The sequence below is a fragment of the Hylobates moloch genome, unplaced genomic scaffold (assembly GCF_009828535.3).
Source record: "Hylobates moloch isolate HMO894 unplaced genomic scaffold, HMol_V3 SCAFFOLD_2, whole genome shotgun sequence".
In the NCBI taxonomy this organism is placed as follows: Eukaryota; Metazoa; Chordata; class Mammalia; order Primates; family Hylobatidae; genus Hylobates; species Hylobates moloch.
In genome coordinates this window covers 67,834,655-67,850,857 of record NW_026652277.1, presented here as the reverse complement: position 1 = coordinate 67,850,857, position 16,203 = coordinate 67,834,655, and the positions used below count along the sequence as shown (strand labels likewise).

The window sequence follows — 16,203 nt, the reverse complement described above, 5'->3', positions numbered from 1 at the left end:
GAGAAGCAAATATCTTCATAATTTGAAAGCACAGAAGTCAGACCATTTAGCCTAAGGAAAATCTTGGCTTTATATTTAAACAGCTCCTGAGAGGTTTTCTATATTAAAGTATTATAAAATAGTTGATGTTCATAATAAAGAGCTTAAGCCAATGAACGATGGTTACAAGTATGTTCAAGCAGGAGAAAAGTCTACTTAGAAAAGCAGGGAAATATAAACTTAAAAAAATACAAAGTGTTTTAACACTAAAGGACATTTTATTTACATGCAACATCAAACTGAGGTCTCAAGAAGTGGCAATAAAGTATTACTTTGTTTATAACTATAGATACATTACCAAATTTATGTGTATACATAACTACCAAATTTTATGTACTTGGTACAGCAGATTTTATTGAATGAATTGATAAATAAGTAATTGAGGAAACCTTGTGGGAAGAATTGGGCCTTCTTTCACAGGATTCTATGATGCACAAGACTCAAGCTGTCTAGTTCGACCTTTCTCTGAATGTAGGAATCTTTTCTAAAATCCATGTAAAGTCACAATTCCAGCCTGGGCTTGAAAACTTTCAGGGATGAGGGCGGAATGCTGGTTCACTTTCCATTACTGGACAGTTTCCATTACCCGATAGCTAGTCAGAAAGATTTTCCTCCACTAAGCTGACGTCTGCTGCCCTGTCAATATTCTACTTCTAGTTCTAGGATTAACATAAAGTAATTTTACTTTCACCTCTTCTTCCTCTTCCAGATGTCAACCCTTTAAATATTTTAACACAGCTGTCACCACTTTCTTATTCTCTTTTTTAAACTAAACATGTCATTTCTCTTAATTATTTTTCACATAACATAGTTTCCAGAAGCCCAATATCTCATTTCCCACCTTCTGAATAGTCCCAAGTTTATTATCATTTCTTAAGGTATAACATCCATAACTGCACATACATGCCCAGTGTGTTCTGACTAAAGTAGCACACAGTAGCACTATCACCTCTCCATAACTGTACACTGTATATATTCCACTAATGCAACCTAACATTGAATTAGCTTTTCCAACAATCACATCACAATCTTAGCTCCCATGGAAAATGTACCACCTAGTGGTCTTATAAAGACAAGGAGAAATTCAGCCTTCAAAGCAAAAGGAAGAAAAAGTATCAAAGTCAGAGAGATATAGGAAAACAAATTCCACAAATTGCAAAAACCTGTGGTGTTTTAGTTGCATATTTCCTTTTAACTGGCTAACAATGGTAAGGTTTAGTATAAATTTTAGTTTCACCACAATTTGAGTCAAATGTAATTACTGAAGATGATCTTCTGATTACCTACAATTGCTGCAAATATTTGATTTTTTACCTGACGCTTTGGAACACAAGTGGACTTTTAGCTCATGAAATTGCACACACTAAAATTAGAACAAAAATACTGAGACATCTGGCCAAATTAGATTAGGATTTACAGAGATTCTCAAGATACTCTACCTATTTAGTAGACACTGTCTTTTGAATCCATTGGGCTGTGAGAGCCTCTGGATCCTTTTGGAGGGTTGTCTAAACAACGCACGAGGAGTGATCTTCCAAATTACAGACTCTCTTCCACAGCTGTAGTAATATTGTGCCCTGCAAGTTGTAGAAGAGAAAAGAAGTAAACGAAACAAGCATGATTTCAAATTATCATAGTATTCTCCAACATTGATCCCCAGGCCTAGGGGAGCAGGTATGACAGTTTATTATTGATGAGGTATTTTCCACGTGAGGAGAAATTAATTGTTTTAGAAACGGTTACACTCATCAAGTTTTCAACTGGCTTCTATTATACTCAAAACAGATAGTTTTCTCAAATAAACGACGTCTTCTTTTTTTTCTATTTTCTTATTCTTTTTATTTTTTTTTTTTTGAGATTGGAGTCTCGCTCTGTCGCCCAGACTGGAGTGCAGTGGTGCGATCTTGGCTCACTGCAAGCTCCGCCTCCCAGGTTCACGCCTTTCTCCTGCCTCAGCCTCCTGAGTAGCTGGTACTACAGGTGCCTGCCACCACGCCCAGCTAATTTTTTTGTATGTTTAGTAGAGATAGGGTTTCACGTGTTAACCAGGATGGTCTTGATCTCCTGACCTCGTGATCCACCTGCCTCGGCCTCCCAAAGTGCTGGGATTACTGGCGTGAGCCACCGCTCCCGGCTGACATCTTTTTTTTCAATTGAGACAGGGTCATACATGGGTTCACTGCAGCCTCAACCTCCTGGGCTCAAGTGATCCTCCTACCTCAGCCTCCCGAGTAGCTGGGATCACAGGCATGTGCCTCTATGCCCAGCAGCTTTTTAAAATTTTTTCATAGACATGGGGTTTCACTGTGTTCCCTAGGCTGGTCTTGAACTCCTGGGCTCAAGCAATACTCCTGTCTCAGCTTCCCAAAGTGCTAGAATTAAAGGCATGAGCCATCATGCCTGGCAATTACATTTTCCAAATAGACCAAAAGATATACAGATGAAGAGAAACTTTGCTGCTTTTACAACCAAATACTTCCTTTGGCATCTATATAAATAAAATGTTTTACTACATTTCTATTTTATCGGATGAATTATATTGATACTTTGCTAGATAACTGAGTTTAGGAATACATTCTACCTGATGTGCACAGAGTAATCATTATTGGGGCTTGTTAACTACGATTTTTTAGGATAAGTAATAATATTGTTCTTCTTTTGTTTGTCTATTTATTAGTTTTAGAAGCAGGATCTTGCTCTATTGCCCAGGCTGAAGTGCAGTGGCACAATCATGGTTCACGGCAGCCTCAAACTCCTAGGCTCAAGCAATGCTCCTGCCTCAGCCTCCTGAGTAGAGGGGACTACAAGTTTGCATCATCTTGCTGGGCTAATTTTTTTATATTTGTACTGATGGGGGCTCGCTATATTATCTAGGCTAGGCTTGAATGCCTATGCTCAAGTGATGCTCCCATCTCAGCCTCTCAGAGGGCTAGGATTACAGGCATGAGCCAGCACACCCAGCCACCATTGTTCTTCTTATCAACCCTGCCCTTCAATCTTTCCTTATCAAAATACATCAACAGTGGAAAAGGAAGTGACATTGACAACCCCCCCCCAGACCCAATGTTAACTCAAATTGCAGTCCCACTTTTGCTTCTATTATAAGGACCTCTGTTCCTTTAGGACGTTCACAGATACAGATCTGCATCCCTCTGCCCAAGCCTGTCTGCTGGTCGCAGCTGTAAACATCCTTTACATCTAGGCTGAACTGGTGTCTTGTAAGCCTCAACCTGCATGTAAGACTGTATCCCCCTTGCTTGCGACCACCTAGTCTTGAGGCCTGTCTACACCATCACACATATCTTTTGAGGGGGCTGGAGGCTGCCCAGCCGTGACTCCACTGCCCGACTGCACTGACTCACCTACCCACACCTACACACACACACAGCCCAGCTTAAACAGGCAGGAAACCTCCAGCCCCTACCTGGGATTGGCCTTTTGAAGGAAATAGAGGTTCAGTTTGGGAATTAGAGATACAGAAGGAAGTGGTGATTTTGAACAATGGGGCACACTGCGGAGACCTTAGACTCAGGCAAGGGGGGCCACAGTGGTTGGGAAGAAGGTGATTATGCAGCCAATGAGCGGCACAAAGGCAAGATGTGCTTGGAGAGTAGAGCTGAGGGGAAAGGCCCAAGCAGTGAGTGAGAGATACAAAAAAAAGAAGACACCAGAGACAACTGCTACTCAACATTCTCTCAGGTGGGAATGGCAACCACCAAATGCCAGGAAAATCTGTACTGGGCATAATACTTATGCCGTATGCTGCCAACACCTAGAAGTACCTAGGTGTTCTATAAAATGGCAAAAACAAACAATGTATGGTGATTATGAAGACTAAACAAGAGAAGTGTATATGTTGTTCTATAATTCACAAAGCACTATTCAAAGGATTCTATTAATCAACTTGTATATTAAATTTCATATTCGCGTATCTCTTCCTTATAGATGCTGCATATTAACAGAATGTACTGCTGCTGCCCTTATGTGCTTCTCCTCCTCCCAGAGTCATCCACGCATCCAAGTCTCACAGCGCTGTCAATGTAGCAGGTACTCAAGTTTTTTTTTTTTTTTTTGGGAGATGGAGTCTTGCTCTGTCACCCAGGCTGGAGTGCAGTGGTACGATCCCGGCTCACTGCAACCTCCGCCTCCTGGGTTCAAGGAATTCTCCTGCCTCAGCTTCCCAAGTAGCTAGAATTATAGGTGTGCACCACCACCCCCAGCTAATTTTTGTATTTTTAGTATAGACAGGGTTTTGCCATGCTGGCCAGGCTGGTCTCGAACTCCTGACCTCAGGTGATCCACCCACCTTGGCCTCCCAAAGTGCTGGGATTACAGGTGTGAGTCACCACTCCCAGCCTCAAATATTATTTTAATATAGAGTACACTGCATTTTTCTCATTGTAAAAGAGACAAATATTCAGTATACAAAACTTGTAAAATAAAGAAGTTTAAGAGAGAGAAACAAAAAGCATATAGTAGTCCACCATTCAGAGATAGTAATGGGTAATATCTTGGAATAATTTGAGTCTTTTTTCCCTCTATTTATACACTCAAAAAATACTTATTGAGCACCAGGTGCTAGTTAGGAGCACTCACTAGGAGAGAGTGGAGAATAGGATAATCACCGCTTTCTTGCAGCTTGTTCTGTATGTCAAGGGGACAACACCAAATGTAAAATACAGTCAAGCACCGTGTAATGACCTTTCGGTCAACAATGAACCACCTATACAACAATTATACTGGATTGTACTGGAGCTGAAAAATTCCTATTTCTTTGTGATGTTGTAGCCATCATAACATCATAGCACAATGCATTACTCACATGTTTATGGTTATGCTGCTGTAAACAAAGCTACCAGCAAATACAATTATGTACAGTACATAATACTTTTTTTAACTTCCCTGTAAAATCCCGTTTTAAACAGTACGTAATACTTGATAGTGATGATAAACAACTATATTACTGGTTTATGTACTTACTATATGTTACGGGTTTATGTATTTTTATTGTTATTTTAGAGTGTACTCTTTCTACTTATAAAAAAAATTAACTGTAAAACAGCCTCAGACAGGTCCTTCAGGAGGTATTTCAGAAAAAGGCTTTTTATCATAGGAGATGACAGCCCCATGCATGTTTTGCTCCTAAACACCTTCTAGTGAGACAAGATGTGGAGGTGGAAGATAGTGATATGAAAGATCCTGACCCTCTGTAGACTTAGGCTAATGTTTGTTTGTACCTTCTTTTTTTGTCAGGTCCTGCTCTGTCACCCAGGCTGGAGAGCAGTGTGATCATAGCTCACTGCAGCCTCAAACTCCTGGGCTCAAGCAATCCTCCCCTCTCAGCCTCCTGAGTAGCTAGGACTACGGGCATGTGCCACTATGCCCAGATAATTTTTTAATTTTTTTAGAGATGAGGGTCTTACTATGTTGCCCAGGTTGGTCTTGAACTCTTGGCCTCAAATTATCCTCCCATTTTGGCCTCCCAAAGCATTGGGATTACTGGTGCTAGCCACCATGCTCAGGCGGGTGGATTGCTTCAGCCCAGGAGTTTGAGACCAGCCTGGGCAACGTGGCAAAGCCCTGTCTCTACCAAAAAAATCCAAAACAATTAACCAGGTGTGGTGGCGCACACCTGTAGTCCCAGCTACTTGGGAGGCTGAGGTGGGAGGATCGCGTGAACCCAGGAGGCTGAGGTTACAGTGAGCCGAATATGACTGCACTCCAGTAAGGGCAACAGAGCAAGACCTCTGAAAAAAAAAGTTTTAAAAGTTTAAAATATTTTAAAATAGAAAAAAAAAAGCTTATGCTATAGGGATATATATCAAGCAGAGTCCCGTGGATTAAAAAATAATAATAAGGATATAAAGAAAAAAATATTTTTGGATAGCTGTATAATGTGTTTGTGTTTTAAGCTAAGTGTTATTATAAAAGAGTCAAAAAGGTTTTTATTTTTTTTAAGTTAAAAAGCTTATAAAGTAAAGGCCAGGCGCAGTGGCTCGCACCTGTAATCCCAGCACTTTGGGAGGCTGAGGCTGGTGGATCACCTGAGCTCAGGAGCTCCAGACCAGCCTGGCCAACATGGCAAAACCCTGACTCTACTAAAAATACAAAAGTTAACAGGGTGTGGTAGCGCATGCCTATAGTCCCAGCTCCTCGAGGGGCTGAGGCAGGAGAATCGCTTGAACCCGGGAGGGGGAGGTTGCAGTGAGCCAAGATTGCGCCACTGCACCCCAGCCTGGGTGACAGAGCAAGAGCCTGTCTCAAAAATAAATAAATAAATAATAAAAATTTAACAAAAGAAGTTTATTGTGAGCTAAAGTGAATATATTATTAAAGAAAATTTTTTTCATCAACAGTATAACTTCAGTGTACAGTGTTTATAAAGTCATGTAGCACACAGTCATGTCCTGGGCCTTCATGTTCACTCACCACTCACTCATCGACCCACCCAGAATAACTTCCAGTCCTGCAAGCTCCATTCTTAGTAAAGGTCCTATTCAGGTGTACCATTTCTTATCTTTTATACCATAGCTTTCTGTGCCTTTTCTATGTTTAGATATGTTTAGATACACAAATACTTACCACTGTGTTATAATTGCCTACAGTATTCTGTAACATGCTGCACAGCTTTGTAGCCCAAGAGCACCAGGCTATACCATATAGCTCAGGTGTGTAGTAGGCTATACCATCTAGGTTTGTGTGAGTGCACTTTATGATGTTTGTACAACAACTAAATCACCTACGGATGCATTTCTTAGAACATAGCCCTGTCATTAAGTAACACATAACTGTAAATAGTTGTGGTGAGTACTATGAAGTAGAGATAGAGGCTTCCTGGGTAGATTTGTGAGAATGTTGAAAGTTATGCTGAAGAGAATAGTCAGGGAAGGTCTCTGTGAAAAGCTGAGACCTAGGCTGTGACTTAAAGGATCAAAACATCTTAGTGACTTAAAAATGGGGAAAGCATTCTAGGCAGAGGAGAAAATGAGAAAAAGGCCTTGGGATGGGAAATATCTCAGTATGTTTAAGGAATAAACTTTTTAAAATAAAAGTAGGATCACAGTATATATACAGTTTTATGTTCAAATTTTTCACTTAGTTTTACAGCATAAATCCTTGGGTTATGAAATACAAATGGTAGTATTTTTAAAGTAAATACTTTGGTAAATTAAAACACTTGGAAGAGACTTCCACTTCCAGGCATGATAGAATAATAGGGATTGTGTTTATCCCTAGAATAAAGACATCTCCAGTAACTTTTTTTTGAGACAGGGTCTCACTCTATCACCCAGGCTGGAGTGCAGTGATGCAATCATGGCCTCGACCTCCCAGGCTCAAGTGATCCTCCCTCCTTAGCCTCCTGAGTAGTTGAGATCACAAGTGCTCACCACCATACCCAGCTAATTGTTTGTATTTTTAGTAGAGATAGGGTTTCACCATGTTGGCCAGTCTGGTCTCAAACTCCTGACCTCGAGTGATCCACCCACCTGGGCCTCCGAAAGTACTGGGATTACAGGCATGAGCCACCACACCCAGCCACCAGTCTCGTTTTTAAAAAAAAAAATTAAAAGCAAGCCTCAAAAATGGACAAAGGATTTGGATGAACATTTCTCCAAAGAAGGTATTCAAATGCCAATAAACAAATGAAAAAATGTTCAACATCAAAAATTATTAAGGAAATGCAAATCAAAACCACAAGGAGTACTACTTCACACATAGGAGGACAGCTTTATCAAAAAGATAATAACAAGTATTGGTGAGGATGTGGAGATATTGGAACTCTCATTCATTACTGGTGGGTTTATAAAGTGATATAGTCACTTTGGAAAACAGTCTAGCTGTTTAACTCATCAAAAAGTTAAATATAGGGTTATCATGTGAAACAGCAATTCAACTCCTGCTATATATTCAAGAGGAATGAAAACATACATTCACACAAAAGCTTGTACACAAATGATCATAGCAGCATTACTTTTGCCAAAATGTAAAAAGAGGCCAATGTCTAACAACTGATGAATTGATAAATAAAATGTGGCAAAGCCATACAATTAAAGATTACTTAGCCATAAAAACAAATGTACTTATACATGCTACAACACAGATGAATCTCGAAAATATTGTGCTAAGCAAAAGAAGACAGTCACAAAGAACAACATATTGTAAGATTCCATTTATATGAAATTACCAGAATAGGTAAATTTATAGGAACAGAAAATAGATTAGTGGTTGCTTAGGGCTTGGAGAAGTTGAAGGGGAATAAGAATTGACTGCTAATGAGTTTAATGTTTCTTTTAGGGAAGACAAAGTGTTCTAAAATTAGATTTTGATGATAGTTACACAGTCCTGTGAACATACTACCAAACTCTAATTTATATACTTTAATTTTTCATTTTTAATTTTTTTCAGTACAGAGATGGGGTCTCACTATGTTGCCCAGGCTGGTCTTAACTCCTGAGCGCAGGCGATCCTCCCACTTCAGCCTCCCAAAGTGGGATGATAGGCATAAGCTACTATACTTCTATACTAAATTATATACCTTAAATGAGCAAATTATTTGGTAAGTGAATTAATCACAATAAAGCTTTTTTTTTTTTAAAAAGAAAACCTCAGAAGATCAAACTGTTTAGAAATAAGGTAACTACATCCCAAAACAAAGCTCAAGAATATTTATAGGAATACAAAAACATCCAGGAGCTAGTAAGTTAAAATTCACAATATTTGGTACCCAATCAAAAACTACCAGGTATGCAAAGAAGCAGTAAATTATGACCCATAATGAGAAAAATCAATCATTAGAAACAGACCCAGAAATGATATATTATAAAATTAGTAAGCAAGAACATTAAAACAGCTACTGTAACTATATTGCGTATTTTCAAGAAGGCAAAGATGATTGAGCATGTTAAGTAGACACAAAATATAAAAATACCCAAATGAACCTCTAGAGATTAAAAACTACAATGGGTGAGATGAAAAATACTCTGGGTGAGACGAATATTACACTGAAGAAGAAAAGATTAATGAAGACATAGAAATAAAACACAGAGGTGAGGAAACAGATTCAGTGTGCTGTGGGAAAACTTCAAGCAGAGTCTAATACATCTAACTAGAGCCCGCAAAGAAGGAGGAGCAGAAAAAATATCTGAAATAATAATAACTGAAAGTTTTCCAAATGAGATGAAAATCATAAATGTAAAGATCCAATTTTAATGAACCCCGAACAGAAGAAATATTAAGAAAAAAATTAAGATATATTATAATCAAAATTTAAAAAACCAGAGACAAAGAGAAAAATCATTAAAGCAAAATAACAGTCAAAGTCTCATCAGAAATAATGGAGATAGTGAGGCAATATTTGTCCATCTGGAGTTCTATGCCCACCAAAAATACAGTTCAAAATGAAAGTGAAATAAAGAATTTTAAGATATGCAAAAGCTGAAAGAATTCATCAGCAGCAGACCTGAACTAAAAGAAGTATAAGATGGGCATGGTGGCTCACATCTGTAATCCCAGCACTTTGGGAGGCCAAGATGGCGGATCACTTGAGGTCAGGAGTCCAAGACCAGCCTGGCCAACATGGTGAAACCCTGTCTCTACTAAAAAAAAACAAAAACAAAAACGAAAAAAACACCAAAATTAGCCAGGCATGGTGGTGTGCACCTGTAATCTCAGCTACTTGGGAGGCTGAGGCAGGAGAATCACTTGAAACCAAGAGACAGAAGTTGCAGTGAGCCAACATCGTACCACTGTACTCCAGCCTGGGTGACATAGCGACATTCCATCTCAATTAAAAAAAATTATTATTAAGGAAAGTCCTCCAGGAAGAAGAAAAATACAAAATGAAATGTATAGACTTAATAGATCTACACAAAGGAATGCAGAGTATGGGAAATGGTAAGAATGCGGGTAAATATAGGGGAATAAGAATTGACTGCTAATGAGTTTAATGTTTCTTTTAGGGAAGACAAAGTGTTCTAAAATTAGATTTTGATGATAGCTACACAGTCCTGTGAACATACTACCAAATTCTAATTTATACACTTCAATTTTTCATTTTTAATTTTTTTCAGTACAGAGATGGGGTCTCACTATGTTGCCCAGGCTGGTCTTAACGCTTTTTCTTATTTTAAAAATCTCCTTAAAAGATTTGACTATTTAAAGCAAAAATAATAATAATACATTGTAAGATTTATAGAAGTAAAATGTATGATCACAGTGGCACAAAGGCCAGAAGTAGGGAAATGGTAATATACCATTATAAGAATCTTAAACTAGGCCGGGCACGGTAGCTCATGCCTGTAATCCTAGCACTTTGGGAGGCCAAGGCGGGCAGATCACGAGGTCAGGAGTCCGAGTCCAGCCTGACCAACATGCTGAAACCCCGTCTTTACTAAAAATACAAAAATTAGCTGGACGTGGTTGCCCGTGCCTGTAATCCCAGCTACTTGGGAGGCTGGGGCAGGAGATTCACTTGAACCTGGGAGGTGGAGGTTGCAGCGAGCTGAGATTGCGCCATTGCACTCCAGCCTGGGTGACAGAGCAAAACTCCGCCTAAAAAAAAAAAAAAGAATCTTACATGATACATTAAGTAGTATAAATTAAAGATAGAAAGATAGACTGTGATAAGTTGAAGATGCACATTATAAGTTCTAAAGTTCTAAAACTAAAAAACAAAGTTATAGTGAATAAGCCAATAAAGAAGATAAATTGGAATAATAAAAAATCAATTAATTTAAAAGAAGGCAACAGGCCGGGCATAGTGGTTCATGCCTGTAATCCCAGCACTTTGGGAGGCCAAGGCAGGTGGATCATGAGGTCAGGAGTTCAAGACCAGCCTGGCCAACATGGTGAAACCCCATTTCTACTAAAAATACAAAAATTAGCCAGGCATGGTGGTGGGCACCTGTAATCCCAGCTACTTGGGAGGCTGAGGCAGGAGAATTGCTTGAACCCGGAAGGCGGAGGTTGCAGTGAGCCGAGATTGGGCCACTGCAGTCCAGCCTGGGCAAAAAGAGCAAAACTCCATCTCAAATAAATAAATAAGTAAATAAATAAATAAGAAGGCAACAAAGAGGGGAAAGGGGAACCATAAAAAGATGGAATAAACAGAAAACAACATCAAGTTGGTAGCTCTAAACCTGAACATATTAGTAATCACAGTAAATGTAAATGATCTAAATATCTCAATTTAAAAACAGAGATTATCAGATTGGATGAAAACCAACATTTGCCTATAACAAATGTACTTTTAATGTAAAGACAGAAATAGGTTAGTGTAAAGTAAGTAAATAGGTTAGTGTAAAGTAAATGGATAAAAAAAATATGTCATGCTAACAATAATGAAAAGAAAGCTGGCATAGATGTATTAACAACAGACAAAGTAGATTTCAGAGTAAAACATATGTTACCAATGATAAAAAGGGTCAATTTGTAATAATAAAGGGGTTAACTGTATCCCTTATTCAAAATGCTTGGGACTGGAAGTGTTTCAGATTTTGAATTTTTTGGATTGAGGAATAAATATGTATATACATAATGAGATATCTTGGAAATAGTCCCAAGTCTAAACACTAAATTCATTTATGTTTCAAATCTACCTAATACATATAGCCTGAGGGTAATTTTATACAATATTTTAAATAATTTTCTACCTGAAACAAGGTTTGTATACATTGAACCATTTTATTAACTTTCATGGATGTCCTTGCGTGGGAGTGCAGAAAGGGGACTGGGAGCTTCTATTTTCCTTTACGGATGATGAATAAACTATGTGTTGTGTGCTTGTGTTTTGACCGTGACCCATCACACAAGGTCAGGTGTGTAACTTTCCAGTCATGTCAACACGGAAAATGTTTTGGATTTGGAGCATTTTGGATTTCAGATTTTTTTATTAGGGATGCTCAACTGTAATTCTAAAGTTTTATGCATTTAGTAACACAGCTTCAGAGTACATAAAGTAAAAACCAATAGAATTGCAAGGAGAAATAGACAAATCCACAATTATGGCCAGAAATTTCAATATGCCATCATAATAACTGATAGAACAAGTAAGTAAACAGAATATCAGTAAGGATGTATAGAATACTTGAAGAAGACTACCAACCAACTTGGCCTAAGTGACATTTATAGAACACTTTACCCATTACAGCAAAATACACATCCTTTGCAAGTGCACACCGAACATTTATCAAGATGGATCATAATCTGCGACATAAAAAAAAGTCAGTAATTTTGAAAGGACTAAAATAATGCAGAATATGTTATTTAGCCATAGTGGTATTAAATTAGAAATCAATAGGAAGACATCTGGAAAATCCCCCATATATTTTGGAAACTAAATAATATACATCTAATATCCATGGCCCAAACATGATATCAAAAGGGGTATTAGAAAGTATTTTCAACTAAATGAAAATTAAGGCACAATATATTAACATTTGTGGAATGCAGGTAAAACAATACTTAGAGGAAAGCGCATCACACTAATGACTGTATCAGAAAAAATAAGAAAGATCTCAAGTCAACGATCTCAGTTTCCACCATAAGAAACTAGAAAAAGAGGCCGGGCGCGGTGGCTCACGCTTGTAATCCCAGCACTTTGGGAGGCCGAGGCGGGCGGATCACGAGGTCAGGAGATCGAGACCACGGTGAAACCCCGTCTCTACTAAAAAAAATACAAAAAATTAGCCGGGCGTGGTGGCGGGCGCCTGTAGTCCCAGCTACTCAGAGAGGCTGAGGCAGGAGAATGGCGTGAACCCGGGAGGCGGAGCTTGCAGTGAGCCGAGATTGCGCCACTGCACTCCAGCCTGGGTGACAGAGCGAGACTCCGTCTCAAAAAAAAAAAAAAGAAACTAGAAAAAGAAAAGCAAATAAAATAAAAAGTAAGCAGAAGAAAGGAAATAATAAAGATCAGAGGAGAAATCAATGAAATAAAAAGCAGTAAAATAATGGAGAAAATCTGTGGAACCAAAAACTGATAGATGTCTAGCCAGAATGACAGCAAAAAAAGAGAGAAGGCACAACCTACCAATACCAGAAATGAGGGGTTGAGGGGATCATCACAGGAGGTTGAGTAGATATCAAAAGAAAAGTAAGAAAATATACGAACGACTTTATGCCAATAAATTTCACAACAGATGAAATTAATAAATGAGCTGGGCGCAGTGGCTCACGCTTGTAATCCCAGCACTTTGGGAGGCCAAGGTGGGTGGATCACTTGAGGTCAGGAGTTCAAGACCAGTCAGACCAACATGGCGAAACTTCCTCTCTACTAAAAATACAAAGAATTAGCTGGGCATGGTGGTGCGTGCCGTGCCTGTAGTCCCAGCTACTTGGGAGGCTGAGGTGGGAGGTTCGCTTGAGCCTGGGAGGTGGAGATTGCAGTGAGCAGACATCATGCCACTGCACTCCAGTCTGGGTGACAGAGTGAGACCATGTCTCAAAAAAAAAAAAAAAAAATTTCCACAGATTGTGGCTTCAACGAAATCAAAAAACTATCTGAAAGACACATACTACCAATGCTGACTCAGAAAGAAATAGGTCATCTGAATAGCCCTATATCTATAAAATAAATTAAATTTATAGTTAAAAAACCTTCTCACCAAAAAACTCCAGGCCCAGATGACTTCATTGGAGAATTCCACTAAATATTTAAATACCAATAAATACCAAGTCCATATACTCTCCAATTGATTCTATGAGGACACCATTACCATAATACCAAAACCAGACAAAGACAGTACAAGAAAACTACAAATCGATATCCCTCATGGACATAGATGCAAGAATTCTAAAGTTACATTGCATCACATACGTACTCAGTGTACATAATGTCTATGGATGCTTTGGTGCTATAATGGCAGAGTTGGGTAGTTGTAACAAAGACTGTGTGGCTAACTTTACTCTCTGACCCTTTCCAGAAAAAGTTCATTAACTTTTTACTGAAATTATATATTGAAAGAGATAGAGAAATGGCCACCTTAAACTAGTATTTTATCTGAAACCAAACTTCAGGTAAATAATAATATCTTCATCCTTTTCTTGTTACTTTAAGCTCCCTCACTGCCTGTACCTATCTCCTTCCCCTCCCCCAACAGTCTTTCTACAGAGAGCTAATTTAGCAGAAAGCTTAAATCATTCAACCAGCAAGCACCGAAAGCAAATTCATAATGAGCATCAAGAGCCTTAACAGCAGGCCAGGCGCTGTGGCTCGCACCTGTAATCCCAGCACTTTGGGAGGCCGAGGCAGGCAGATCCCATGAGGTCAGAAGTTTGAGACCAGCCTGGCCATCATGGTGAAACCCCGTCTATACTAAAAATACAAAAAAAAAAAAAAAAAATTAGCCAGGCATGGTGGCATGTGCCTGTAGTCCTAGCTTCTCAGGAGGCTGAGGCAGGAGAATCTCTTGAACCCAGGAGGCAGAGGTTGCAGCGAGCCAAGATCATGCCACTGCACACCAGCCTGGGTGACAGAGTGAGGCCCTGTCTCCAAAAAAAAAAAAAAAAAAAAGCCTTAACAACCTTCTTACCTTTAGATGCGGTAATTAACTCATGCAATCAAGTCCATGGATATAATTAAAAATTCATGAAACTTTCATGCACAAGTAAGTTCATTCACAACGTTACATATGCTACAAAATTGGAAATATACTATATCTCTAACAATAGAAGAATTACCTGCTTAATAAATTATCTACTCTTCCTAAAAAAAAAGTTTAGATTTTTAAGCATAAAAAGCACTATATAAATTATATATTTATTATCTCAAAATCTTTAAGTAGGCTACATATGTAAATACACACATAGTAAAAAAAAAAGACTAGAAGAAAACATGACAAAATATTTTCTCTGAATTGTAAGCCTACAGTAGATTTTTGTTGCCTTCTAAAATATATTATTATTATACAGTTCAGAATTAAGTAAAATAAAGATATAAGGGAAAAGTCTAAAATAATATGAAGCAAATGTGATGCACACATACCGCAAATGGTATTCCAGATGGTTTTAGGTAGCACTTGATGAATTTAGAGGGAGTGAGTGGTATTGAGTTTTACTAGACACATGTCATTCAAATACAAATACTGAATAAATAATTTAATGGTACACAAATATGGCAGCTTGTGAAGATAATATATTGATGGCTCAAGTCTGGGGAACACATTTTAAAGGACAGAAGATCAAGGATTTTACCAGAAAGAAACCACATATAAACACACACACACACTAAAGATTCCTTTTGCTTTTTTTTTTTTGAAAAGGGCAAAAGATACATATGTGCATAATTTTATTTATTTTTTTCTGGAAGAAATCTTAAGAAAATTTAGGATACTTTTAGGAAGAGAGACTAGGGAAAGGGAAAATTCAGCTTTTTTCTCCTCCTTGATCCCTCCAAAGTAAATATAATCCCTTCTTTATTCAACTCCAAAGGCGTCTTAGTTATTACTTTAATCTACCTCGTATATCCCCCATAATAGATGATAAACTCCTTAACAACAATTGTGTCTTACTTGCCTTTGCCCCCATGCTATAATTTGGATATGTTTGTTTGCCTCCACCAAAGCTCATGTTGAAATTTGATTCCCAGGCCAGGTGCAGTGGCTCATGCCTGTAAATCCAGCACTTTGGGAGGCCGAGGCAGGCAGATCACCTGAGGTCAAGAGTTCAAGACCAGCCTGGCCAACATGATGAAACCCCGTCTCTACTAAAAATTAGCTGGGCATGGTGGTGGGCACCTATAATCCCAGCTACTCGGGAGGCTGAGGCAGGACAATTGCTTGAACCCGGAGGTGGAGGTTGCAGTGAGCCAAGATCGCGCCACTGCACTCCAGCCTAGGCAACAGAAGAAGACTCCATCTCAATAAAAAAAGAAAAAGAAGTTTGATTCCCAGTATGGTAGTGTTGGGAGTTGAGGCCTAATGGGAGGTGTTGGGTCATGGGGACGGATCCTTCATGAATGACTTGGTGCCATTCTCAGTAGTGAGTGAGTTCTCACTCTCTTGACACTAGATTAGTTTTAACAGGAATATGTCCATGAGAATGGGTTGTTATGAAACCAGGATGCCCCTTGGTTTTCCCTCTTTGCACATGCCTGCTTTCCCTTTGACTTTCTTCTTCATGTTATGAAGTAGCATGAAAAGCCCTTACCAGAAGCCGAGCAGATGCCAG

At 38.8% G+C, this 16,203-nt stretch overlaps 1 protein-coding gene across 1 annotated transcript in view; it reads right to left on the bottom strand.

Annotated features, from left to right (window-relative positions):
- Positions 1–16,203, bottom strand: part of SPMAP2L (sperm microtubule associated protein 2 like) — a 74,248-nt gene that overhangs the window by 24,234 nt on the left and 33,811 nt on the right. Inside the window, exon 5 of the mRNA XM_032164552.2 lies at positions 1,479–1,616. Within this exon, the coding sequence (XP_032020443.1) occupies positions 1,479–1,616 (138 nt within the window). The remainder of the gene's footprint in view (positions 1–1,478; positions 1,617–16,203) is intronic.